Source organism: Elgaria multicarinata, chromosome 7 (genome assembly GCF_023053635.1).
Source record: "Elgaria multicarinata webbii isolate HBS135686 ecotype San Diego chromosome 7, rElgMul1.1.pri, whole genome shotgun sequence".
NCBI classification, from domain to species: domain Eukaryota; kingdom Metazoa; phylum Chordata; class Lepidosauria; order Squamata; family Anguidae; genus Elgaria; species Elgaria multicarinata.
This window is the reverse complement of record NC_086177.1, coordinates 44,883,145-44,910,732: the sequence shown is the minus strand read 5'-3', so window position 1 is coordinate 44,910,732 and position 27,588 is coordinate 44,883,145. Positions and strand designations below refer to the sequence as shown.

Here is a 27,588-nt window from a genome sequence, read left to right as displayed (position 1 = left end):
AGCAAACAAAAATGAAACATTCATGACTACATCAGTAGAAGTTCTGACAATTACTGGGCAGGCTACACCAGTTGATTTTGCATCAGGCCAGTAAATATTCGTATTTGAGATATGATCAAATGAGTTCTAAATTTACACAGTAAAATCACCTTTAACTCAGAGCTCCATCACACCAGCAATTAAGCATATACTTGCCATACCTGGTATGCAGTTTTGCAGCCCGGTACTCACATGATGTCATCCACGTCCTCCACTCATTTCGCCTCTTGCCCTCCATGTTTCATTTCTTTTTGAAACGGGGGAAGTCTGGATTATTTTCCCTCTCTGTGAAATAAATGCACTCCTCTCTCCCATGTATTGCTGTAGTTGCGTTCTATTCAACCATCCCATTCCCTGTTGAGTGTGTGTGTCCAAGGGCGGTCTCGCCAACAAAAGTGGGCAGGGCAGTTCTCCGCTCAAACGTGAAGGGGGAGGGACAGAGGTCACATTTATGTTCTTACTTCTGAGTAGGCATTTTACCTTAAAAGAGATGTGGAAAATGCACCCTCCTTGCCTGCAGCTTCCTCATTTTTAAAGATAAAGAGACCAAAATTGGCACAGTGATAGCTCTTAATGAGGGCTTTAGCCACCTCAGATTTGAATCAGATCAGTTCATCCCTTGATTTTAAGACATTTTTAAATGGAAATTAAAATGCTTACATCTGTGTAATTTTTAAAGATAAAGAGATCAAAATTGGCGCAGTGATAGCTCTTAAGGAGGGCTTTCAGCATGCTAAGTTAAATACATTAAGATGGCACATCATTTTAACTGTTTTAACTGCTTTAAATTATATACTGTTTTAACTTGGTTCATGGTTTAATTTGTTTTTAAATGTGCATATTTATTGTTTTATACTGTATGCTTTTATCTGTATGCCGCTCTGAGATCTTAATGATATAGGGCAGGATATAAATGTTTTAAATAAATAAATAATAATAAATACAGTAAGTTTGAATCAGATCAGTTCATCTCTTGATTTTTTTAATTTTCCCCTCTCAAACTCTTTTCCTCATAGTCCACCAGGGCTAAGGATCACTTTTCCTTTCCTTTGATCATGCAAAACTGTGCATCTCCAAGTTCATAAACTACAGATTTGCTGGTTCCCTTACTCAAGAGTAAATCCCATTGATTTCAACTGCATTTACATCCAAGTCAAACTAAAATCAGATGCTTGTTTACCTTTGAGTAAACAGAAGACCTCAGAAGCAAACATATGGTTGCAGAGCACTTCTTTCCAGTTTGCTGTTTTAGACTTTTAAAAAAAGCTTCTGAGTGACCACACTATTAAAAGTCAGTTCTATATATGTTTACGGGGCGGAAGATTTCACCAGCATAGTAGCGCTCCAGGTGAAAAGATACATGAGCTGAAAGAGTGCATCAACGCACAGACGTGAAAGTGCCCAGCGCTCAACTCACTAAGGAAACAAAGGGGGAAACTGCGGATGAAAACTGGATAAAAAAGGTAGGTGTGATGGAGCCCTCAATGGCCATGCTTACAGAGATTCTTGGCTTATTGTGAATGAGCTGTATGCCAGTGCATTCAGCTGATTTGTTCCCACTTTGCTCCTCCATCCATTATAACTGCTAAACAAACCAGGAACTAAAGATCTTCACTTGTTGCTTTCAAACAAGCCAAGATTACCAGTTTAAGTTTAATTTAGTAGTTGCACTAGTGGAGAGAACAAAAGCAGGTGCAAACAGTGTCCTGTCTTAGCTCAACATAGAGCTCCCACGAAAGATTGATTTGCAGTACTGGTATTGCCTGGAAAGACTGGATCATGTCTAGCACAATATCTCATCCGGTAGGCAATGCACGTTCCCATCAGTAAGGCAATGCATGTCAAGACAAGGTCTGTTAGGACCCTGGACAGATCATTGGCCATGAAAAGCAGTTCCCTCAGCAACATGCAGAGGCCTTCCGAAACATTACGAAGGCTGGCATTTCTATTTCTGTTCCTGCTGTTAATTCTGCCTCCTCTGAAGAGCTCTCTACTTATTAAAAGACCGTTGTCCAATTCTGAAGCCACTAACTCCTGCAGTGTGGAAGCAGCAAGGACTGCATTAGGAGGATGCCCTCTGAGTCGATGGAGCCTGATAAAACCAGACCCTCAGGCCTGGAAGACCTCAGAATAGCAGATCACAGCTTACTAGATGAAGCCTCCTCCCCCTCCATGTCCCGCCTCTGAACCGGGGTGGGTGGGGGAGGTGACAAGGCTGGAGAATATGGCAAACTCAAGCAGCAAGAGAGCTTGCAGCAGCCCTGGTGAGCCTGAGGGCAGGGATTGTCAGACTGTTGATTGTTTTAAGCCACTCTGGGGGACTTTGAATAAATTAAAAATTCTTCCCTTCAAAGCCCCCTCTAGGCCCTTTCCTCAGAGGAGGGAGGCCATCCTTCCCCTCACCCAACCTTGAATTTCTCCATCTCCCCATCACCGTAACTCAGTTGTTTTCTTCTTCCTTCCCCTCCATAGGCAGGTACACACACAGGTTGCCCAGTTGTTGGTCCCAATGCCAGGCTGTTCTTCTGAGGCAGAGGGAGTGGCAGTCACTACAGCCAGAAGATGCAGCAGCAGCAGCCTCCAGTGTTCTCTATCTCAGTCTTCCTGTCATTTTCACTTCCCTTTTCCCCATTCTTTGTTTTCCTTCCATCACTCTTGTCTGACTAATTTGTTGTGTGTTGCCGCTTTTCTTTTTTCTTTTCCTTTCTTCCTTCCAACTTTGCATGATGCAGTTTTGCTCTTTAACCAACTGCTGTTCTCTCTTTTGCCTATGCACTGTGTATGTAGGGAGCCGCTACAGGGGGTTGATCTCTTCAAAAAGCTACAGAGCAGGCAAGTATGGCACCGCTGGGCAGGCTGCAGCCCACCAGAAAGTGGGCTGAAGACCACTAGTGGTCCCTGGCCTACTGTTTGAGAAACACTGCAAAAGCCTGAGTGATACAGCGATTTCTTTCTTTTTTCTTTCTTTCTGGAATAGGCATTTAGCATTAATCCTTACATAGTGGGTAGGATCTAGACTCATACTTTGTTTCAATAGGTCTACTCAAAGTATGACTACGTCTGGATTCAGCCCACTGTATACAAGACAGCCCAACCTAACTACATAACTGATTGTTTATGGACTGTGCCTCAAATAACTGCCAGAGCAAAATATCCCAACACCAAATAATAATAAACCGTTATTATTGTTGTTGTAGTAATAGTATTTTGGTGAAGCAATGAGAGAAGATTTACCTGTCATTTACCTACTTGAAGACAAATCCTGCATTTCTAAAATAATTTCAGAGCAAACTTCACTTTAATATCCACTTATTCTTTTTCAAAGCAAACAAAGCTCATAACACTTACACTAAATCAATAACGAACACAAAATAACACTAGTGTTTCATGCTCCTGTTATTAGTAAATTACACTTTAGAAAAACAGCATGCTTATTCTACACAGAACTCAAGGTTCTGGAATTCTCTTTAAGCAGTTATGTTATTTTTAAATTTAAATTACCTGAACAATGTCTAAATACTACTAAGAATTAGCTGCCAGTTGCTCCTAGAAAAGCCTAAGCTTCCACTTGTGCAACAGGACGCTTCCCTCTACTCCCCCCTTTTATACCCTGCTACATCTGTTCTGAAGGATCCCCCAACCTCTGGAGAGATGTGGGGGGAGTGAACCAGGGACCCGTAAGGAGGAAAGGTTATCCATTCCCTGAGCAGCAATATTCACTCCACTGGTGGACAGGCACTGCTAGATACAACCCAATGGGTAGTATCCAATAGGCCACAACACACCCACCAATTCTGTCGCACCCCTACCAATTCCGTTCCACAGGCAAGACTCACTTGTGCAATGGAGATTTAGTGCTTCTGGGAGCAACTGGAAATGTGTGGAAACACTCGTTTCTGGAATGGGGCAAGTCAGCAGTGTTCTTATAAGGAAGCACCATTGACCTGCTCCAATCCAGAAACAAACATTTCTGCTTGTTTTGAGGATTTCCTATAGGAAGTGCATCATCTTCACTGCTGTGCAATAGAATAAGCAAGAAGGGGGGATTTATGCAACTGCCAACATTTCATAAAAATGTTTCCATAGTATGGCTCCAATATTAAGGAGTTGGCATTAGCCATCTTTGGTTTTAGGATCAATCCTAAAGTGCCTTGCTTAGGTACTGAGAAATTTGGACTTAAATTTGGTTGTCAAAAAATAACAAACACTCAAGCAAACAAATTCTACTCCAGTAACCTCAAAAACTGGAAAATCTCAGACTAATAAAGATATTGTTCCTATTTTACTTGAATGCTGAATTTCTGCAGTAACCTGCATACACCAAAGCCAGAAAGTAATTCATTTCACATTTTTACAGTACCAAATTAAAAAGCTCCCCCCACATCCCAGCTCTTTTCCTTTTAGTTCACAGAGGAATTTTTGTACAAGTGTGAGTTATGGGGCGTATTTTTAGTTAAAGATAAAAATACAAAAGAATTGTGTTTAAAGAAAAACAACATTACTCAAGAAACTAAATTCAGTAATTTGTGCCAAACCAACTATTAACTTTTTGAGTGCTTAAATAAAGGACCAGATTGACTATATAATATTCACTGGTTTCTTCCATCCACACCAGCTCCATGTATACTTTTCCAGTTGAATCCACGTGATTCAGATAATAGCTGGGTCCCAAATACTGATATAAACCAGATGATTTCGCAGACAGTATCATGTTAACCGGAGCACTAACACACCAAAATGGTGTTTGTGAATCATCCAGAAGGGTCATGTCCAAAAAGAAGCAGTTCTGCAGCACATAACAGAAGGGGAGAAGATAAAGGGGAAAGAGAAAGAGAAATCATTTTCTATACCATATTCCTCATATAATTACCACAGTGATTATCATCTACAAAATTCTTCCAAGTTGCTTTTAGGAGCTCATGTAGTATAATTAAAGAACAGCACACAATATTCACTGTAAGGAGATCCTACTAACACAAATGCTAACGAACAGGACAGAAGCATTTATCATGCCTCATCAATACTTCCAGTATAAGGTGGGGGCCTCCCTTGATTATATGACAGAGAAGATAAAAATGAAAAAAAAAAACTTACAAGAGCTAAAACCAAAATACTGACAAAGCAATAGGTTTTTTTTAAGTGTGACTATGGTGATCATGTCATTATTCCTTTGCGTTTGTCTTTAGCGATAGCAAAATAGCGCAGAAAATATTTACGTCTTCCTTCTAAATGGTATTCTAAATCAGGGGCAGTTAACTGAACAGAGTGAAATTCCCCACCCAGCAGATGCTCAGAGGCCACAAAAAGTTTTCATCAACAGCAGAAACAAAACTCTACCAGTGTTACTGATAACAGTGGCAGGACCAATGATCTGAAAATATCTCTCACTATTCAATCCTGTTGCCATCCGTGTATCTACATCCAAATTTCTTGACCTGCTTTCCCCTCTCAGGCCTCAGCACCCACTAGAGCTGCAAACACCCCACCACCCAAGCCTGGCACATGGCACTGATTACCCCCACAAAGTTCTGCACGCAGAACAGCTCTACACCACCACCCATCCTGACACCCTAAATATGCTTTCCGCACCTCCTTTTCTACTGGCCACCACCACTCATGCCCCATCTTCTCTGTCTTTGGAATGAGCTGCAAATTTGTGCTTTACAGTGCACAATGCACAGTGCTCTACTGCTCTTTTCTCTCCACATTCCTTAATATAAGTTTGACAACACTAATCACCTGTGGTGGGGGATTAATGCTCCCTGTGACAACTACCTCCCTGTGACCACTGAATCAGGTGAGGCTGTGCAGGTCCTGGACCAGTGCCTAGACTCAGTAATGGGCTGGATGAGGGCCAATAAACTAAAACTGAATCCTGGCAAGACAGAAGCCCTGTGGATGAGTGGTTCCTGAGTTTGGGAGATAGGTTCATTGCTTGTTCTGAATGGGGTTGCACTCCCTCTGAGAAGATCTGGTTCATAGTTTGGCGGTACTCTTACATCCATCTGTCGCTGGAGGCTCAGGTGGCCATGCCTTTTACCAGCTTCGGCTGGTTCCCCAACTACAGCCTGTATCACGTGGTACAGGCATTGGTAACCTCAAGATTGGATTACTGCAATGCGCTCTATGTGAGGCTGCCCCTAAAGCTGCTCCGGAAGCTGGAGCTAGTGCAGAATGCTGCAGCTCAGCTGTTGTCTAGAGCTGCCCCTTTCCAGCATGTAACTCCTCTGCTGAGGGAACTGCACTGGCTGCCTATTCGCTACCAGTCCAGGTTTAAGGTTCTTCTACTTGTGTACAAAGCCCTAAACAACTTGGGACCAGATACCTGAGAGAGCGCCTTCTCCCCTACCAACCTGCCCGGTCATTGAGGTCATCTGATGGCATGTTCCTGGTGGTTCCACAAAGATCCTCCGATTGGACTCCACCAGGGGAAGATCCTTCAGCGTGGTGGCCCCCCTCCTATGGAATTCCCTGCCTCTGGAGGTCAGGCAGGCACCAACTTTGTATTCCTTTTGGTGCCTCCTGAAAACATCATTATTCCAGGAAGCCTTTCCTTAATGATCAGCCACAGTTCACTTTACATTGTGTTTCTTTTAAAATCTATTTTAAAGTGTTTTATTCTGTTTTTATTTTATCTTGTACGCCGCCCCAAAATTATGAATGGGGAGCGGTACATAAATATTGTAAATAAATAAATACATAAATAATTCAGGAACCTCCTCTACCTCTCAAGGCAGGCTATCAGAGTTTAAACAGCTAAATATCTGTTCAGCTGCAGAATGTGTGTGGGGGTGGGTAGGAAGGAGCTGAAGATGCACACTCAAAATTTGCATGTGCAGGGGCTCTATCAGAATCCAAGAAAATGTATTCTCAGAAAAATCACAAAAAATATTAACTAGAAATAGACAAGGAAACTATATATGTTATTTATAAGCATCTTACATATGATGTTAGATAAACATAGTTCCAATAAAATTAAAAGGCATGGAACTTTGATGACTTATATAACCAATTCAAAATGCTAGTAAATACTAGGAATATTTTAAATCAGAATACACTCATTTAAAGATGTTTATTTTTAATATTGTTAATGCATTGAACTGTGCTTTTTACATGGTTAGTATAATCTGCACTTTAAATATTTGAATAAGCAATATCAACTTTTTCAACAGAACAGATTTTTTTGCAATTTACCTGAACACTGCCTTCAAATGCATCTACCCTCCAAGACAATCCAACGTTTCCAACAAGAGGTAGATGCTGAGCATTTTTTTTGTAACTTATCACTGAAAGTCTCAGGTATCCATTTCTAATGTAACCTGTAACAACCAATAAGACATAAAATCACATCAGGATGAATAAAATCAACAATCTTTTTAACATTCCTCTTTCTCTAAATACAATGTATGCCAAAGTCTTACTGGATACAGGAATGATCCATCAGTCTATAATCTGAATGCGACATGGAATGAAAAAGTCTTAAGGCATTGTGGCTGCTAAACTGATTCATATCGAAGGATATTATGCCATCTTTGACATTTGCTATCCCTTTCCTAACAATCTTTATGCTACTGGTCTTTTTGACAGCCACAGAGCATTGAGATAACGCTCCTAGGCAGAACACTCCACAAGAAATTCCACCAATCACCCTTCTTCACTATGAAAACTGACATTTTATATCTACTTGTGTTTCCTTACTAGTTAATTAACTGACGTTCAAAAAGGCTTTTGATGCTATGGCTACTTAAAAATTTAGAGCCTTTGATGAGGAATCTTGTCAAAAGCTTTCAAAAAATCAAGCTACATGACAATGGGTCAATGCATCTTTATTTTAAGAAATACTTCATAAATACCAGTACCGATTCTTCTGCAATTTTAAAAACACTTCACGCTATCATCTTACCTCTTAAATTGTTACCCACTTTGAAATTATGTGAATAAATGGAACCTGCAACAAAATGTTGCACAGGAGACTACTCCTGCTCAGTGCTCCAGCCAGCCACACCTTCTTTCAGGCTAATCCATTCCTCTCCCCACCCTGTTTTCCACCCACAACAGTCAGCCAGCATTCCATGGCCACTGAGCAGGCTCAGGATTCATTGGGCTGTTTTGGAATTTCCACTCCTTAGGGTTTGCTTAAAACTTTTCCGTACTTCTGCAAGCCATGGGATTTCCCCAACCCTGCCAATATCTCACTCTTGTGTGTGCAGGGTGCCACTTAGGCTACATAAAGATCCACACTCTGAGAACTGAGTTTCCTATTAGCATATGATAGTGCTGTTGTTATAAATAAAAAAATGTAAGTAAGTTCACTCTGTCCCCTGCCTACTCCCATTTCATTCAGTCTAGCCCCAATTCACTGTTCACTATTTTCTGGTACCTGCACAACTTCAAGTTGAACAGAGCAATATTTTGCCTGAAGAGGGATGGTGTGAAGAGAGAACCCAGTCTCTAAAATAGTGCTTTCATGTCACACATTGAAATCTCCACTCAGCTTCTCTCTACTGAGGAAGACATAGGTCAATCATTCTAGAAAATAAGTTTTCCCAAGAATATTTGACCTTCTCTTCAAACCTACTAGATCTATGCATAAATTAAACAAATAATTTTAAAACTTTTTATAATGGTCAAGTACACCTTCTTCAAAACCAATCAAAACTCCCAATAAGTAATCAAGGTGTAGCGAACAGCTACATGGTAAGTCAGCAAAGAAGTTGTAGTGCAAAACAAAACCATTTTGCTCCAAGTGTCCAATCAAAAACCCTTGACCAAAGTCACATGTCTCCAAATATTCCAAGTCCCTTCCTCCTTGCTCTCAGAACACAGCCTATAAGTCTATGATCCCTCCATCAAGCTGAGACTCCTTGCCAATATAAATGTCACCCTTCTCCAAACAGATCCATGCATACAGCTGCAGTCCAAAAAGGGACTACCTCCAATGGGGGCGGGTGGGGGGAATTTATGAATAAGGATCTTTCTTAAGCTTTAGGATACAAAGAATCTTCACACAGTACTCTTATACACCTGATGGAGGCTCAGTCTTGCTCTATATTGAAATGCGGGATCTACCCATGAAAATGACATCTTTTATTTACTACTTTCGTATAGTATCAAGATTTGTATTAATTATGATTCATGCTTAGTCACAGGAACTACACTACTCCTTTAAAGCACTATAAAGCGCTTTATAACAGTTTTGACTACTGTTGGGGCCCAGGGCACACTGCATATACAGTTTTCAAAACGTTTTCAAACCTGAATGAAAGATTAAAAATAGACTTAGAAGAATCAGACATGCAATCCAAGTACTACCTTTTTTACAAAACAAACTACGAAATGTGCTGCACATGTAAGTATTCCCTCCGTTGTATATGTCAATGTGCATCTGATAACCATGCATGCCATATTCTGGGTCAATATCATCCAGGATAGCCTTATGTGGGGCTGCTGCATGCCTCCTGAAATGAATGAGAAAAAGACCCTGATGTACAAAAGCATGTTGAGCAAATAAAATGCTATTAAGAACTTCAGGGGATTTGGGGAGAGACGGGATTTTCAGTCCCATTTTTTCCAAGCTGCTTTCAATGCTCCAGTATTTCAGCTCAAACTGTGTTGTCATCTGAGTGGCCTTTAGAAATTAGTATGTTTCAACTGCCTTGGTTTAAATATTATATATAGAAGACATTGTCAACCAATTTTCAGTCATATTTGAATGAGTTAATGAAATCAGTTACATTTGTAAAACATTATCCCTTGAGAAAACTACCATCAAAACACATCAGATATAAAGATACAGTCTTTTCCTACAGGCTATTGTCTTGTTTTTTCTTGCAGAAGTGTTACAGTTGTTTGATCTTTTTGTACATTTTAAATTGTAGTATGCATCTCATGCAACAGACAGAGAAACATGCTCTATCCAAAAGGGGGAAAGCTTCTAGAAAATGAGAGTGCTGTGTATTTAAAAACCCACCTCAATTCTAATCTTGCTGTTATATTTAAAGATTTCAGACAAAGGTTTACTAATACTTCGTTAATGATTAACAGAGCAGTTTTGAGCAGGGCTGGTGGGGAATTTTGACAAGGATCTATTGCCTCATCCACAATCCTGCTAGCTTGCACTGGCTATGGTAACACAAGTGGGTGGGTAGGCTGTTCATGGAGGAACTATGTATTTACAGTGGGTTGTATCCATTAGCTTCCACCAGCACAAGTTTCTATTACTCATGGAAACACTTTTCATCCTGGTAAGTGTCAAATCCAATACGTTGTTTCCAATCCGCAAGCCATTCCACAAGCCATTATGACTTCACTGGGCTATGTGTTGTGCTAGTTCCTGCTGAACAATGGTATAAGCTCTAGGGGAACAACACCTCCTGTTACTCAAGTCCCTTTTGGGGTTCAACTGCTGGGAACATAGGGCTTAGAAAGTAGCCATAGAATGGAGCAGGAGTGAAGCTTTGGTTCATAAGCAGGCCTGTCTTTCTTTGAGGGCAGAAAGTGGTTACTATGAAAAGACGTTGCAAAGTTTGTTACTCCTCACAGCTAGCAGCTCCGTGAGTCCAGAATACTCTTGTACACCCTGGTAAGGCCTAAATTAAGCCTAAACTAAGCTGCCTAAAACTATGGAGGGGAAAGGTTGTTTTTGCAGGTTTCTGCCCATATGACTTTCACCAATGCAGAACCACATTTCTAGTTGACAACAGAAAATAAGGAAAAGGGCCAATCAGAAGACAAGAAAATATAGGAGAGTCAGGAAATTTAAAAAAGCCCTAAACCATTAAGAGAAGGACCTTGGTTCAGTTATTTCTTTTGTTCTGTTTTGCATTGATCCAAGTTTTGCTAACAGATTTTTGCTAGTTTGTATTCATTCTGACAGAACAAATGAGTTCCTACTTTGACCATGCTCTTCAGTTTTTAAGGCTGCAGCTCACCACCTCTCTCAATTCATGGGATGACCCTGGGTTCTAGTATTTTGAGAGAGGCAGAAAATGTATCCCTATCCACATTCTCCACACCATGCATAATTGTGTACACCTCTATTATGTCTCCCTTTAGCCTTCATTTTTCCAAGCTAAGAACCCGAGCTGTTGTAACCTTCCCTCATAGGGGAGATGCTCCAGCACCTTGATCATTTTAGTTGCCCTTTTCTGCACTTTCTCCAGCTCTACAATACCATTTTTTTTAAGTATGGTGATCAGAACAGTACACAGTATTTCACATGTGGGCACACCATAGATTTGTATAAAGTTTGATATTGGTGTTTTTATTTTCAATTCCTTTTTTAATTATGCCTAACATGGAGTTTGCCTTTTTTTTCCCCCTCAACAGCCGCAAACTGGGTTGACATTTTCATTGAGCTATTCATCAACACCAAGATCTCTTTCTTGATTGGTCACTGTTAACAAAGATCCCATCAGGTCATACTTGAAGTTGCTTACATTTAAACGCATTTGCCACTTGGCTCAATGATAGCTGGGCAACAGGGAATAATGGACAGAACTCTACAGGTTACAAGGAGAGCAGCCAAAGGCTACAGGTTGCCCACCATGTGCTAGCAAAATTTTGGATACAAACCAATTTTCCACTTACCCCTCTGACAACAACAGGAGGGGAATTTTAGCTACGCTTGCTACATTTGCTACATCTAGCAGAATAGAGTGACTTTGGATCCAGTGGATCCAAAACCAGCTCCTCCCCATCCATAGAAAGTCCTGTTTTGGGGCTTTCTGCCTGCTACCACCGGTAGTAACTTCCACAGCATGGGCCTCCACCACAATAAAGCTTCCTACCACCCTACATTAACAGCAGTGTTCCTTTCTGCCAACAGATTCTGGTGGAGAAGCACCAATAGGCCAGCCCAAGACCCTGCAGCCATCAACATGAGGGAATTAGGATTGTGCCCCAAGTCATATAATCAAAGGTATTGTACCATTAAAATGCTGCTCAACACCATTCACATTCTTGTTTAAAAGGAACCACAATTCTTGGTTCTCCTGAAACATAGCTTTTTTAAAAAAAAAAAATCCAAAATAGAAGCTACACTGAGAATCCAAATCAGTACTTACATTGTAGCAGAGCCAAGGGTGCTTCTTTCAATGAGGTGATGGTAATGAAGACTTGCCATGATGAAGGCAATTTCACTTTTCTAAAAGTTTATTACAGAGAACATATTTTTCAGCACAAAATATTTAATTCTTCCAGAGGACTGAGTAGCAAAAACCATTTCAGCCCACAGAAAGGCTTCGTCTTGCTGTCCAGGATTACAACAAAGTCTCACTTGCATGTTGATGAACTATTTTTGTAAGTTAAAAATGGACTACAATTTATGTATAATACACAGTGTCCCCAAAACAAACAAACTTTGGCATACTCCTAGGATATTCACAGCACTAGTATCTCAAATCAGAAAAAAGTCTATGAAGGAAAAGGGTATCAATTTTATCTAGTTAACTAGTGTCCTTAGAAAGGAAAATTATAATTAAAAACAAAATACTATTTGTGTTGTATTAATACGTTGGCAACACACCATCCAAAATCCACTATCTTAAAATTATACAAAATATAATGAAATCCTAGTTAACTAAGTGCAAATATACCTATTCAGGATTATCCCACAGTGGCAAAGCAAGAACAGGAAGGGTAAATAGTTTTATCCAACCCAAATACAGGAAAACAGAGTTAATATTGCCCCTGAATTCCAAGTGCTCCTCCAAGCAATCCCATGTACAAAAAGCTTTATACAAGTGCATGATAGTACAGTGCCACATATCAATATATTGTCAGGTGTACAAGTATGTATTATTGAATTAGCTAAGTGAATATTCCTTTGTTAACTCAGAATACCTAATCTTCAGAAAATTAGAGAACAACTACCTCAAAATCACAGTATTATTTTTTTTGCTTCAATGCTTCTTTGTACAACGATTTCACCCCCTCACTAAGGAGGAGAAAGATTAAAGATTCAAAGTAAAAAGGCAGAAGTACTAAATCAAGATATATCAATCTCTAGAGCTGAAGTTAATTTGAGAGACTAAAAAGAGTGTATGCACATCTCTATTGAAATCATGTGAATCCGTGTGTTTTTGTACATCCACCAGTCAAAATAACATTAATCCCAACATCTATCTATCTCTCATTCAAGTTATGAACCCCATGGAAAAAATATTTTTCACTTTGTTTGCCAATTTTAAAGCAAGGTCTGAAACACTACATTGATCCTGTTCAGACAACATGCTAAACCATGATGGTTAATCATTTTGAGCTAAACATTAGGGTTTAGCATTTTGTGTGAACCATGACTTAGCATGTCATGTGAACCATTCTTAACCGTGGTGGCTACATAACCACAGTTTAAATATGCTCACTAACCACTTGCTGCAAAAGCGGTAAGTGGCCAAACTATGGTTTAGTGTGTTGTCTGAACAGGCCCATTGTCTAGCTGTTAATATGCTGTATGAAATAAAACATTAATGTAACTATTTTAATTGTTAGTATTAATTGTTAGTATTAACTGAGATTTATCTTTTTGTAAGAAGAAAGATGCCATATAAATTTACATACAAAGGAACAAAATAAAAGCCACCAAAAATAACATCTTATTGAGAAAGTTATTTTACCTTCCAAAGTCCCACCAGAAGCCCTTGGTCAAAACTGTAAAGTTCAACAAGTGCATCACAACCAATCATCTTTGCATTTTCAGTCAAGTGAGCCAGCTCATATTCAGAAATTAAGGAACGTCGTCTAGGCCTTTCAAGAGAAATCAAGTTACTTAAAAAAAGAATGGATATTGTTGACATGGAAGTTCAATAACTTTCCAGTTCCTGTTATATATGCCCCAGAGGACTTGCTGCTGTACATCCTCATTCACACAGTCACACAACTTGCATGTATACGTATGCAATGACCAACACAGGTCTAAGTAGGCTTTTAACAAGTGTGGTGCATGCACAGCAGATATATGCAACATACTCTTACTAAAAACCCCAGGGGGATGGCTACTTCTACAATGGGGAAATCAGCTGAAACACACATTCTTAGTCCAAATGCATGGATTTTTATTTTTACAGATTTTTGTTCTCAAACGCATATACATGCACATTCATGACAGAGGAAAAAAATGGCTTGATTGGTATACCCACCCATAGCACATGAACCAGGATAGCAGTTCTAACAGGCCTAACTAGAAAAGATATAGAAAAGACAAAGATTGGGGAAATTAAAATATCAATAAGAGCAGAAAGTTGGATTATGGAAATGGAAGATTATATGACCAAAGAGTGATCCGCAAGGGCAGAAATTGATATATTTAGGTGAAAAGGAAAAGAAATAGAGCAGGAGCTGCTACAATATCTTTATAAACTGCCCAGAGAGTTTTGGCTATTGGGAGGTATAGAAATGCAATGAATGAATCATCCTACTTCAGAGGATAGGGAACCCAAGGAACTTCTGGAAAGTGAACTGGTTTGTTAGCAAAAACTAAAAGAAAAAAAACACCCTGTGCACCCAGACTACCCCTGGATTTCAAAGCTTTAGTTCCAAATTCAAAAAGAAGGGGAAATATCCTCCGCATCATTGTTACCGCATTACCCACAAACATCCAAAAAAAAAGGTGCTTGAGTGAACAATAATGGAGTGAACGATAATGGGGAGACCCAACAGCGGTCAAGCCATTTTAGGGACCCCAAACCCAAAACCATTTTGGTTAGATACAAATTTACATGGAGAGTCTTGCCAATGGGGCTTCTCCTTTAGTGATTCCAGTTAGACTCAGAAATTGTGCATTCAGCTCAGGACCTTTTGGTCACCGCAACCGGTTCCATTCGATAAAATTCACTTAGAGGTCGCAGTCCCCTGGGAGGAAAATGGAGGTAAGTGGTGCTAAGGAAGAGTAATGAGGAACAATGTTATAATTCAGTCGGACTGTGGGTTATTCTGACAGATGGGGGACACCAGCATGAGGAATGCCCAAACACAAAGAATAAACATCAACTGCCCAAATCCAAAACAGTTATAGGGTTCGAAGCAAAAAGGACAAAGAACTCAATGGCTCAGAGGCTGAACCCAGGATGGATCAAAACAAAAGGAATAATAGTTTGGTTTTGAGTTTTCCTACCCCTTGATTAATTTTTCATCTATATAGGGTGGTATACCAAAATATTTAAAATAAAATGTGTCATCAGGTTGTGCTTGATTTGTCTGGGATTTGGTGATTGGACCATTTTTTCCACCAGGACTCAGCCAATTCAAATATACCTCTGTTGGTTAGTCACCTGAGTATTAGCATGGAAATCAGGCAGGTATTTGCATGTTTTCCCTGGGCAAGGGAACAACTTGTTTTAATTTAATCAAGGAGGAAGCAGAGATATTCTATGGCTCCTTTGCCTCTGTAGCAGTACCTGCACCTTAACAGCATCCCTGGCAGCCTTCAGGCTGTACCTTCCAACACAAAATGGATTCTTGAGTCAAGGTGTCAGAGTAATGCCAATTAAACTGACAGCACATAATACATGTGTCAGAGAGCCAGCACCTCTGAAGCTCTACCGTATGTACTGTGGTGAGTGGGCAGTATAGAACTGTTGAAAATGAACAATGACTGGCAAGAAGGCACACTAAAAGCAGTTTCATGTTTCTTGCACAACATTGCAACTATTTCTGAAAACGTCATCAGCTTCGTTATTATTTAATGCTGACATCCATCTCCTCCAACTCCAAGGCCCAAGGAAAGCAGTGGTAGCGAATTAATATCTGTGCTTGTTTTCCTAAAGCGCAGGGAATACACCACCTTGGTGGCTTTTGAGCCAATAAGGTGGTATATAAATGCTAATAACAAATAAATAAAATGCACATGGGGGACAAGAAACACACTGGAATCAATCAACAATGCCACGATGGAAATCACCATGCTGCTCCTATAGGCAGCTGTATGCAAACACCTCTGCCTTCTTTCTGCCTTCCAAGTATGGTAGCTTGTAATACAAAAAAGGACAGGAGCCTGACATGACACGGCACCACACTGTATTACTGTTTGGTCACCATAGCACTATGTGTTAATCGCCACTAGTGAGAAACTGATCTGAAAACAATGCTGTAGAAAATATCTTTCTATAAAGTACGCACAAGTCACATTACTACAGGCAAGGGAAATCAAGAATTCCGAGAAAACAGTGTCAACAAATAATCTGTAAATTTCAAGAAAGTAACATCTACACAAGAAACCAAGAACAGAACTTTATGCAACTTTAAATTAACTTACCCATTATTAAGATGAACTTTACCCTTACCCAGAAGGACTGGTGTCACTCCAAATAATTGCAAACTCGACAAGGTGTCTAAAGGAGGCCACCTTACACCATCCCAAAACACAGTAACAGATGTCTCATTAAGAGAGATGTCTGCCTGATCCCTTATATGTTCCTTTCCATTTCTGTCCTTTAGTATGATTATCCATCTCAAACCAAAGGTCCTGTTATTGGGAAAGCAAAGATAGGGTGGAAGGCTTCAGACTGACACTTTTCTAAGTACAGATATGGCATATAGAAATTTGTAACTGTAGATATCAAAGTACCGTATTTCTTTGAGTGTAAGACACCATCGATTGTAAGACGCACACTAATTTCAGTACCACCAACAGAAAAAAAAACCCTAAGACAAACCCGCGATTCTAAGACGCACCCCATTTTTAGAGATGTTTATATGGGGAAAAAAGTGCATCTTAGAATCGAAGAAATAAGGTATCTAGAAATACCTAGGGAAAAGTCATATTCCCCCTTTTTTCTAAGATTGAGAAGCTAATCAACTTACAGTCATCCAATTTGACAATTTTCCTCATTTACTCATCAATAACATTTGTAGAGTCATTAAAATATTAAATTTTCTATGTATAACATATTTTACAATGTCCCCATTCAGACAACGAGCTAAATGATGCTGCTTAACCACAAAATGGTTAATGGAATGCAATGCATTCCGTTAACCATTTTGTGGTTAAGCAGCATGGTTTAGCGTGTTGTCTGTATGGGGCCAATGTGTCACTTTGAGCACTATTTCAGTGGAAAGGTGGATATTAATTAAATGTATTTATTTATTACATTTCTGTACCATCCAATAGCCAAAGCTCTCTGGGTGGTTCATAACTCTCTAATAAATACATAACAAAATGAACATTATTATTATTATTATTTATTTATATAGCACCATCAATGTACATGGTGCTGTACAGAGTAAAACAGTAAATAGCAAGACCCTGCCGCATAGGCTTACATTCTAATAAAATCATAATAAAACAATAAGGAGGGGAAGAGAATGTAAACAGGCACTGGGTAGGGTAAAACTAACAGTATAAAGTCAGAACAAAAACATGTTTTAAAAGCTTTAGGAAAAAGGAAAGTTTTTAGCTGAGCTTTAAAAGCTGTGGTTGAACTTGTAGTTCTCAAATGTTCTGGAAGAGCGTTCCAGGCATAAGGGGCAGCAGAAGAAAATGGACGAAGCCGAGCAAGGGAAGTAGAGACCCTTGGGCAGGCGAGAAACATGGCATCAGAGGAGCGAAGAGCATGAGCAGGGCAATAGTGTGAGATGAGAGAGGAGAGATAGGAAGGAGCTAGACAGTGAAAAGCTTTGTAGGTCAACAGGAGAAGTTTATATAGGATTCTGAAGTGAATTGGAAGCCAATGAAGAGATTTCAGAAGTGGAGTTACATGGTCAGAGCGGCGAGCCAAGAAGATGATCTTAGCAGCAGAGTGGTGAACAGAAACCAACGGACTGATGTGAGAAGAAGGAAGGCCAGTGAGAAGAAGGTTGCAGTAATCCAACCGAGAAATAACCAATGCATGAACAAGTCTTGGCAGAAGAGACAGACAAAAATGATTGAATCTTGGCAATATTATACAGGAAAACATTGCTTACTTGATAACATCTTTGGTTTTAACTGGAAGGCCAGTATAGGCATTTACTGGCTTTAGAAGCTGAATTATATCAGTTTTGCCAGCAGCTATTTCTTTCACAATGTACTCTTTCTTCCAATAGCCTGACTCCCTATCTTGCAACCCCAGAAAACTCAGAGAGTCAGCTGGTTCCTGGACAGATTCAGTTCTCCATTTTTTTCTTTTAGGGAGAAAAGACTTAGAATATATTTTGATCCAGATTATACTGTGGGGAAAATTCAAACACACACACATCATAGGAGAAAAAAGAAAGAGAGAGAGTATAACAGTAGTTGAACTTTGAAGAACTTTTTTTTTAAGTATTCGTGCAAAACAATTTCTAGGTTGTAAGCATCAAAAATCATGTAATTCTAATGTTCAACTCATACCTGAATACCATTGTTTTTTTGGGGGGAAGGTATAAGATGGGTGTAAGAATCCATCTTTTACTGAAGCCAATGGCAGCACTTTCACTGATATTAATGAAGCTAGACTGCTACTAGCTCTGTTAATTAGCACTCACCATCCAGCTTTCTGTAATTCTGTTAGTGCTGATGCATTCATCCTCCAGCAATCAAATTAAATGTAGCACATTATTTATTCGCTCTCTCAAGTTTTATCCCACCATCCTTCAAAAACCCTCAGTGCAGCTAACATCAATACAATAACATCAATTAAAAAAAATTAAAAGCAGAAATAACTACAAATCCATAATAAGCAGGACCCAATAAGACATAATTTATAGAATAAAATAAACCTTTCCCCAGGATAATAAGAACTTAAATGACTAGCTAAACAACAAGCAATACTAAAAACCTGAGCAGGTCTACAGAACTTCTAGAAAAAGCAAGTTTCATAATGAGTGACACATCACAGGGCCCTGTGGCTTCTGCCAGCCAACGTAACATCAAACAATGCTGAGTCTCCTTCCACCTCCTGCAGCCAAGAATTACTCAAGACTCGTTTCAGTGGGAGGGAAAAAATGCCTAGAAAGCAGCTAGTTGATAATGGCAAACCTAACAAAGGCTACTGGAACACATGTGTTATTTAATATTGTTCTTTTATTATTGTTAATCCTTTTCCAAATCACATTCCCAGTGCTAGTGAGAATGCCTACGCTATAATGGGAATACTGAAGTATAGAAAAACTATAGGACTTTATATGCATATAGATGTATAGCATTTATTTGCAGTATCTGCATAACATTTTTCAGCCAAAATAATTCTCAAATTAGTAAATGAGGCAGGCCACACCTAAGTAATTCACACATGCTTTGTTCTTCATGCTTGGGCAGATTACATTAAGATGGATGCAATATGTCACATAGCTTAAGGACACTATTCAACCAAATTTTCTCATATAAAGATTTATTTATTATTTCTCCTGACAATCAAACATTAAAAAGGTTCACATAAGCTATAGTGACTTCTGTCTTATGTTAAAAACATTGTTTCCGCTTCTCCCATCCCTTACTTGTCATTGGACAGGTGATAAAAATGTTTATTTACACAGCCAGTACACAGCAGAGACTCAGCATCCAGGTAGGAGAAAATCTTCAGTATTATCTCTAAAGGCACACTGGAGAATGAAGATGAGAAAGAGAAGCACTTATTTGAATAGAAACAACAAGCAACAATGTGTATTAGAAAGAAGTTCATGCCATCCAATGGTAAAACTAAAGATGCACATTACAACTTCATAAATTGAGATTTTTAAAAAGCTCTCTATGTAAAAACAAAGCAAAGAACAGCCCTAAGAAACCCATTGCCACATGCAAACCTAACCAGAAGAAGGAAAAACATAATTTAGGTGTCACTCCACTGGGAAAATCTCCAATGCACACTATATATAAATGCACAAAGGTAAATCCACTTTACTCTGAAGACAGTTTGGACACTTCAGCTAGCATAGAATGCAGATGCCCTAGTGTTGGTAGAATGAGGCAGTCAGATAATATGATACTTATACTGCTCCAACTGCCCTAGTAATAAGTGCATTTCAGAGCCCAATTTAAAGTGCTGCTTTTAACCATTAAAGTCTTGAATGATTTGGGACCAAGTTACTTGAATTTTGCCTGTAACAGAGTTGTTCTGAGGACAAAATGGAGAGGAAGAGCATTACGTACGCCGCCTCGGGTTCCTTGGAGGAAAAAAGCGGGATATAAATGCAATAAATAAATAAACAAAAAATATTAATTAACAAACACCAGCAATAAAACATCTAATCCAGATAATAGTAAAATCTAAAACACAACTACAAATAATGAAGAACAGTCCAATAAAGCATACTCTGGGAAGGCCAAAGAAATGAAAGCCTTCAGGGCTTTAATAAAAGCTTGCAATGATATGATCTTATATGCGCCTATTTAACTGACCGTAAAGGTGGGCAAGTAAGAATGATTTCCAATGCTGACGTGAAAGGGTGGGCAGGTTGTTACAGGCAAAATTCAAGTAACTTTGTCCCATAACGAGATGACACGTTATTCACAACATGAGGTCTCCCCTCCTCTCCCCCGGACTTTCAGGTAGGTCTAGCTAAGGCCAAAGTATCATATTATCTTGTATAAAGAAATGTTATATACCTAGGAGTTCTACCCTAGCCTTTTTCCTTCACAGACCTGTGCTCAATGCATAGGAAAGTGCTTTCTTCATGCAAATTCCACTTCCCATTTGAACCACACACACAAGCCAAATTCTTGAAATCCTAGAAGGGATGCTAAGTATCTAAAAAAAAATGCTGACCACTGTGTCAACATAACTTTTAAACTATGATTCTAAGCATGGTTGCTAGAGGAAAACTCAATGGGACTTATAGATAAGAAAAAACATGCTTCCAATTTTACTGGAAAGCAACAAATTATACTTTACCTGTCAAAATTGACAGTAGAATTTGACTTGATAGAAGTCTCCGTACACTGCTTGGAAGTGTGTGTCTCTTTGGTTTTAGAAAGCTGCATAGCTTTAATAGCTGAGCATTTTGATGTATCACTAGAAAATAAACCATTATATCATGAACTCAAGATCTCTACAAAGAGAACTGACCAAAGTTTGAAAACTTGCATAACTATGGTTTGTCCAACTGTTTTAATCAGACTTCCCAATATTATTTGGATTCCATATTTATTTATTTTACTAATTCTTCTTCTGTGCTTTTAACAGCAACCAAGTGAAGCTTTCCCCTCCAGAACGATAAGAGATGGACAAAGCTTCAATTTCTAGTTTTACATGCCATTAAAACAACAGAGCAAGCTCAAAAAACAAGGTGGAAGACCTTACCCAGAAGAGACTATTGCTCATCATAAGGACACAAGGCAAGTGGTTTCTCGAAGGTATAGAAATCATAATAGTATATGAATATGTATCAGATGTGGCTCTTAGAGTTAGTCTTAGATTTGTTTTTACGAATACAATGTTTTCATATACTCAAATGCAAAGTCCTTCATATGGACTATTTCATTGATTTGTCTTTTAAAACAACAACCACAAAAAATGCAATCCAGGAAACATCCTGAGCTAGGAACAATAGTAAAGTATAGAACAACAACGCACAACACACTTTTCAAAAGCAAATTCAACACCTAGTAAGCCTCTTTGTGTAAAACATTTGGAAGAAATATAGAACCTGTTTAGAAGACATGCTAAGCCATGGTGGTTAAGCATTTTGAGCTAAACATTATGGCTTAGCATGTGGTGTGAACCATTCCTAACCATGGTGGCTACATAATCATGGTTTAAACACACTCCCTAATCATTTACTGCAAAGGAGTTAGTGGACTAACCATGGCTTAGTGTGTCGTCTGAACAAACCCATAGCATTTTACATTATGAATTGACAACTCCCAATTGGATATATGTGGCTACTAATTTAATCTATGGAAATGGGAAAAGGCTCAGAACTAAGTTCCACTTAGTTCAATGGGACTTACTCCCAAGTAAGTGTGTGTAGTATTACAGTCTTAGTGTACAATCCTATGTCAATTTCCTGAGAGTAAGCATGGCTGAATTCAGTAGGGCTTATTTCTAAGTGAGCAAGTGCAGGCTTGCACTATTCATTGTGAAATTAACATGGTTTAGTGGTATGTTTTGAACCATTGTATAGGTATAACAAACAGTATCAATAGGAAATTTGACTTCAATCACCGTTACCTCACTAACAGATTTAAACCAATCCACCCTGGTTTTGTTGGCAGCAGTCCTATCTTCTTAAATTGGCTTTCCATTTTTTTAAATGAAAGCTTTTTATTATGTCTTTCCATCAAATTTTAAGTTCAAGGTAGCAACAGAAAACCAAGAATGAAACCAAACAATAACAATCATCACACGGCTTAAAACCAACAGACATGGTTACATAACAAATACCAACATAGGAAGAGAAGTTCTCCCCATACACAAGAAGCTTAAGGCTGCAATCCTATACCCACTTTCATTGGAGTGAGCCTCTCTTAATACAGTGGGACTTACTCCCGAGTAAACATGCATGGGATTGTTCTGTTACTCTGGATGGGGAAAAGTTTCGCTCCTGAATTTGTAGGTGAAAGCATTGGGGTAATGATTGGGGAGGGAGGGCTGCCACGCTACAGCAGAGTGGTGGGCTCTAGATTTTTTTATTTTTGCCCTGCTTCAAACCCTGCAGAGCTCCAGAATTTTTGGACCTCAATTCCCAGAAGTCCTTGCCAGCATGGTCAATAAGCAAGAATGCTGGGAGTTGAAGTCCACAACACCTACCCCGCCCTAGGAACAACTGAGAAGACTCATGAACACTGCAGCCGTCTCCGACATCAGTCAGAGGGGACGCCACGATCCCGAGGAAGCAGCGAGCGTTTGTTACCTGTCCCGAGCGGGAGAGCCGGCCATGTCCGGGCTCTCTCCGGCGGGAAGAATAACTAGAGGCGGGGGCGGCAGCGGGCCGAGCCCCAAGGAAGCTGCTGCAGTAACGTGGGAGCGCAAAAATCCTAAACTGTGCTGCCTCAAGATCCAGCCGCGTCCCGTCGCCATGGCAAGAAGCAAAAGTAGCTCCGCACAGAAACCTTCCGCCGGTATTACCACCAGCCGTTTTCTTCCCGCGCTGAGGGTCGGGACGGGCCGAGGCCGATGAGCAAACTCTGCCGAAAGAAAAAAGAAAGGAAAAAAAGGGCGGGGACTTGGAAGCAAGGGGCTTTCCTAGTGGTTGTTATGCGACCCTATGCCTATTTGCTCAGAAGTAAATCCCATTATTGTTCAGTGCAATTCTGCAATCCTCACAGCACAATTCTATGCATGTTTACTCGGAGGTAAAGTTCCTCTGGGTTCAAATACTGTAGGCTTTGCTTCCAAGCGAGGAGGAGCTGAGGAGCCTTACGACAAAGGTGAAAGAAGAAAGTGCAAAAGCTGGGTTGCAGTTAAACCTCAAAAAAACCAAGATTATGGCAACCAGCTTGATTAATAACTGGCAAATAGAGGGAGAAAACGTGGAGGCAGTGACAGACTTTGTATTTCTGGGCGCAAAGATTACTGCAGACGCTGACTGCAGCCAGGAAGTCAGAAGACGTTTACTTCTTGGGAGGAGAGCAATGACAAATCTTGATAAAAGAGTTAAGAGCAGAGACACCACAGTGACAACAAAGGTCCACATAGTTAAAGCAATGATATTCCCCATAGTAACCTATGGTTGTGAGAACTGGACCATAAGGAAAGCTGAGCAAAGGAAGATAGATGCTTTTGAACTGTGGTGTTGGAAGAAAATTCTGAGAGTGCCTTGGACTGCAAGAAGTGTTGAAGTCCTGGATTAGGACTGGTTTTTGTGATTTCCATATTTCTGTGCAAGTATGCAAAACCTGGAAGAAACTGAAGACTCAGCATCAGTCAATCACCTTAAAGGTCAAGTTTGCAGGTGGACTTTATTGAATTATTGGGATGATGCAAAAATTAGTGGTTTCATCATTTGTTCAGGGAAGTGTATATAAAGAGAGATACTTTATTTTTGTACCAAACAAAACAGACTCTGTCTTGAAGTTAATTTGGTCTTTGCTGACTTTCATAGTTAAGAACCGTTGTTACTCTGCTAATTCACTGGTATAGTGAATAAAGGGTTTATAAAAATAATACCCCTCAAGAAGAAGATCAAACCAGTCCATACTCCAGGAAATAAAGCCAGACTGCTCACTTGAGGAAATGGTATTAAAGGCAAAACTGAAGTACTTTGGCCACATAATGAGAAGACAGGATACCCTGGAGAAGAGGCTGGTGCTAAGGAAAGTGGAGGGGCCGACCAAGGGCAAGATGGATGGATGATATTCTGGAGGTGACAGACTTGACCTTGGGGGACAGCTGACAGAAAGCTCTGGCGTGGGCTGGTCCATGAAGTCACGAAGAGTCAGAAACGACTGAACGAATAAACAACAATGGGCATCGTTAGGATATGGCCCACCCAGGCATGGGCCTCGGATCTTTAGAGCTGCCCCAATTGTCGTCATCTGTTTTAACACTAGACTGCTTCTTCACTCTCAGATTAGTAGCCTTGCAGTTATTCAGGAACCTTATTATTTATTTATTTATTTGTTGCACTTCTATACCGCTCCCATAGCCAGGGCTCTCTGGGCGGTTTACAGAAATTCTAAAATTAAGATAAAAACGAGTATACAAAATTTAAAATTCTAAAACAGACATAAAGCATTAGGACTTGCTCTGAAATGAACCATTTGACTTGGAGAATTCTCTCTCCTTGCTTCATTTACAGTCACCATTTTTCTTTTCTTTTCTCCTTCCTTATCCTGGTCTTTCTTTCTCTTCTTTATTTCACCCAAGGCATATCTTGGGGAGTTTTTAAAGAGAAGACTCTGGTTCTGAGCTGTATTTAACTTTATGCAAACAGACAAGAAGTTTTTCTCATCCTGGTTGTGCTTTTTATATTGTGTTTTGTATTTGTATTTTTAGACTGTTGATTGTTTTGTTGTGCTTTTCATGGTTTTAATTTTTGTGAACCACCCAGAGAGCGTCGGCTATTGGGCAGTATAAAAATGAAATAAATAAATAAAATTCTCTTCGCCCAAGTCTTTGAGAAAAGTGGGTTCATATGGCTGCAGAGGAACAAACCTGGGGCTGTTTTGTCTGTCAGTTGTCATTATCTAGCAATAAGAAGGGCTCTGGCTGAGTACATGCTTGGCATGCAACAGATCCCAGGTTCAACCCCCCGTCTCTCCAATAAGGATAAGAAAGAGCCCTGCTTCAAACCCTGGAGAGCCCTGATAGTCAACAATACTAGGCTAGATGGACCAAGGGTTTGAGTCAATAAGCTTCTTCAGACTGTGGGGGGAGGATCACGTTTCCCTCCCGTCACTTTGCCTCATGCTACATATATCTAAAGACAATTATTTTTTAAACCATCAGCCAAAGACAATCAAAGACCTAATTAAAAACTCATTGTATGCTGCCAAATGCCTGAGAGATGCGCACTGAATTCTAACCAAATTTTAAGCCCAAGCAGAACTGGGCAGTCTTGTCTCAAAATAACATGTTTTGGTTTAGTTTCACTAAGTGCTTCAGGAGGAGGGATGGAGTGTTGTTCAATGACTTACAGTTCCAGCTTCTAATCCTAGAGTACATTTTTACCAGGGGCTCCCATCACTGTGCTTTGGCGGAGAGCAAGGATGGGACCCGGAGAAGGCTATTCTTCCAATTCCAGCACACTTCATTATGAAAAAGCCTTAAACTGGATTTCAAGCGTCATAATTCCTTAGACCCTGCTCCTATCCTTCTGAAACTTTGCAGGTTTCTAGCCTGGGCTCACCTCTATGACCTGTGTATTTCATACAATTTTATCCAAAAACCACATGGAGAGAGGGGAAGGAAAGCAAATCATCCCCTTCCCCCAGATTGGACAGCTCCCCTTCCACATGAACTGCTCACCTATCCTTCTGAAACTTCAATGGTTTCTTACTTAGGGACACTTCTAGTCTGTCTGTAATTTTAAGAACAATGTTCCACAAGGAATATAAGGAGATACATATGTCCTCTTTCAGAGTGCCTCTACTAAGCCTTTGTTACTGCTGTATACTAAAATGTGCTGGTATTTTGGAATCACCCTTTTTGCCTTTAGCTCTGCCCACCATTGGAATTCAGCCCCTAAGAGCTGCTCTGAAATTGAGTCCAGACTTTGAGCTGAAAGAGGTTTGGCAGCCCTGGCATAGGATATGGTGTAACTCAGCACCCACTCGTGGTGCACACTCACCAATATATAAATCACACACAGGGAGATCACAGTTCAGATCACTGGATGTGTAGCATGAGCTTGCATCTCTCTGACCTCATGCCTGCCCAGTTAGAACTCACAAGAGGATGTAAGGTTGCTGGTGGAATCTCACACAATAAGAACATAAGAAATGCCATGCTGGATCAGACCAAGGGTCCATCTAGTCCAGCACTCTGTTTACACAGTGGCCAACCAGCCATTGGCCAGGGACCAACAAGGCACAAAGAAAACCAACATGCCAATGAACAAGGTAATCCTCCCTGACATTCAGTTCCCTTTATGGATAAGCTATTTGAACAGAAAGAGGCATTCAGACTTGTCAGTCCCCAAGTGTAAAATTATGTGGTCCAGTCACAGGTTTAAAGGTAAATACAACTAAGTGCATGTTTGCCCCTTTAGGAAGTGTGTTGGGCTCCAGGCATCAAATTCATGTTTGAAGCAGCCCATGAGAGCACTATGCGGCAGGGTCTTGCTATTTACTGTGTTATCTGTACAGCACCATGTACATTGATGGTGCTATATAAATAAATAATAATAAATAATAATAATAAGCACTACTAAATCAGAGGCTGCGTTCTCCAGAATCTGTGTTAATTAGTTGCAATGGAGGGAGCAATGTTAAGGTGACTTCTATTTTGGGAGGCTTATAAACTTACTCATAGCAAGGAGAGTCGTCCATGGTAAATACTTCCAAGAGCCGGTTTTTCATAAGTTTGCTTAAGGATAATTTAAAGAATTAACTTTGTTTTAGCTATTTCATATTTTGTAGGTCTTAATAATTCTGTTGTGAATTGTCGGGGGGGGGTGCGGTTAAGAGAAAGGTGACTAAAAAAAATCACAAATAAATAAGAAGTCCAACTATACCAATATATATACCCAGATGGTAGGCTATTACTAGCACTGCCAGTTTGAAGGTATTCTGAGGGCATACATGTTTACACAGGAAAAAAAGCCTCCCAGCATTCCACAGCCAGCCATGTTGGCTGGGGAATACCGGGCGTTGTAGGCCACTTTTGCTGTCTAAATATCCATAGGATGGCGCCCTTCATTTTACAAACTTGCATTGTAAATAACTAATTCGAATAATGCACGCAACACAAGCGTAACATTTCCTTCCGCAAAATAATGCGCCCTCTTGTCTGAGCCGAAGCGATCGAATTCTTGCTGCGGGCGGCACGAGCGCTTACTACCAATGCCGACTTCCCCAGCGAGTGAACAGGAGCCTCTAGTCACGTACTTCGACCTCCACTGCGAGATGTGACGCTTTGCATTGTGGTAGTGGTAGTATTCTTTTCCCCTGACTTAGTGGAGAGCGGATCAGGTTTCCTGCAAACTACAGTTCCCAGAGATGTTTGCAAGCGTAATGGCGGGGCCAATGGCACGCGTCCGTGAGTGAAGGGGTCG

General features: G+C 40.0%; 1 protein-coding gene across 2 annotated transcripts; it reads right to left on the bottom strand.

Moving 5' to 3' along the window:
* Positions 1 to 3,318: 3,318 nt before the first annotated feature.
* Positions 3,319 to 27,586, bottom strand: FBXO15 (F-box protein 15). 2 transcript variants are annotated; one of them, XM_063130506.1, is made up of 10 exons: positions 27,422 to 27,586; positions 20,826 to 20,945; positions 19,432 to 19,536; positions 17,941 to 18,183; positions 16,292 to 16,501; positions 13,656 to 13,785; positions 12,105 to 12,184; positions 9,352 to 9,497; positions 7,234 to 7,358; positions 3,319 to 4,825 (listed from the first exon to the last, which is right to left on the bottom strand). In XM_063130506.1, exons 2-10 carry the CDS (start codon positions 20,912 to 20,914, stop codon positions 4,556 to 4,558), a joined length of 1,398 nt encoding a protein of 465 aa, XP_062986576.1. In that variant the 5' UTR covers positions 20,915 to 20,945; positions 27,422 to 27,586; the 3' UTR covers positions 3,319 to 4,555. The 2 variants fall into 2 exon arrangements, with proteins under 2 accessions (XP_062986576.1, XP_062986575.1); XM_063130505.1 differs by lacking the exon at positions 27,422 to 27,586 and adding an exon at positions 22,786 to 23,042.
* Positions 27,587 to 27,588: the final 2 nt, after the last annotated feature.

What these genes read in the sequence shown, in the direction of transcription:
- FBXO15 (XM_063130505.1), bottom strand. Translation starts at nt 22,952, where the DNA reads ATGGCGACGGGACGCGGCTGGATCTTGAGGCAGCACAGTTTAGGATTT. An exon ending in ACCCTTGGCTCTGCTACAAT is followed by an intron (nt 9,498 to 12,104) that starts GTAAGTACTGAT and finishes CATTCATTTCAG; the next exon opens with GAGGCATGCAGCAGCCCCAC. An exon ending in TAGTTTGTTTTGTAAAAAAG is followed by an intron (nt 7,359 to 9,351) that starts GTAGTACTTGGA and finishes TGGTTGTTACAG; the next exon opens with GTTACATTAGAAATGGATAC.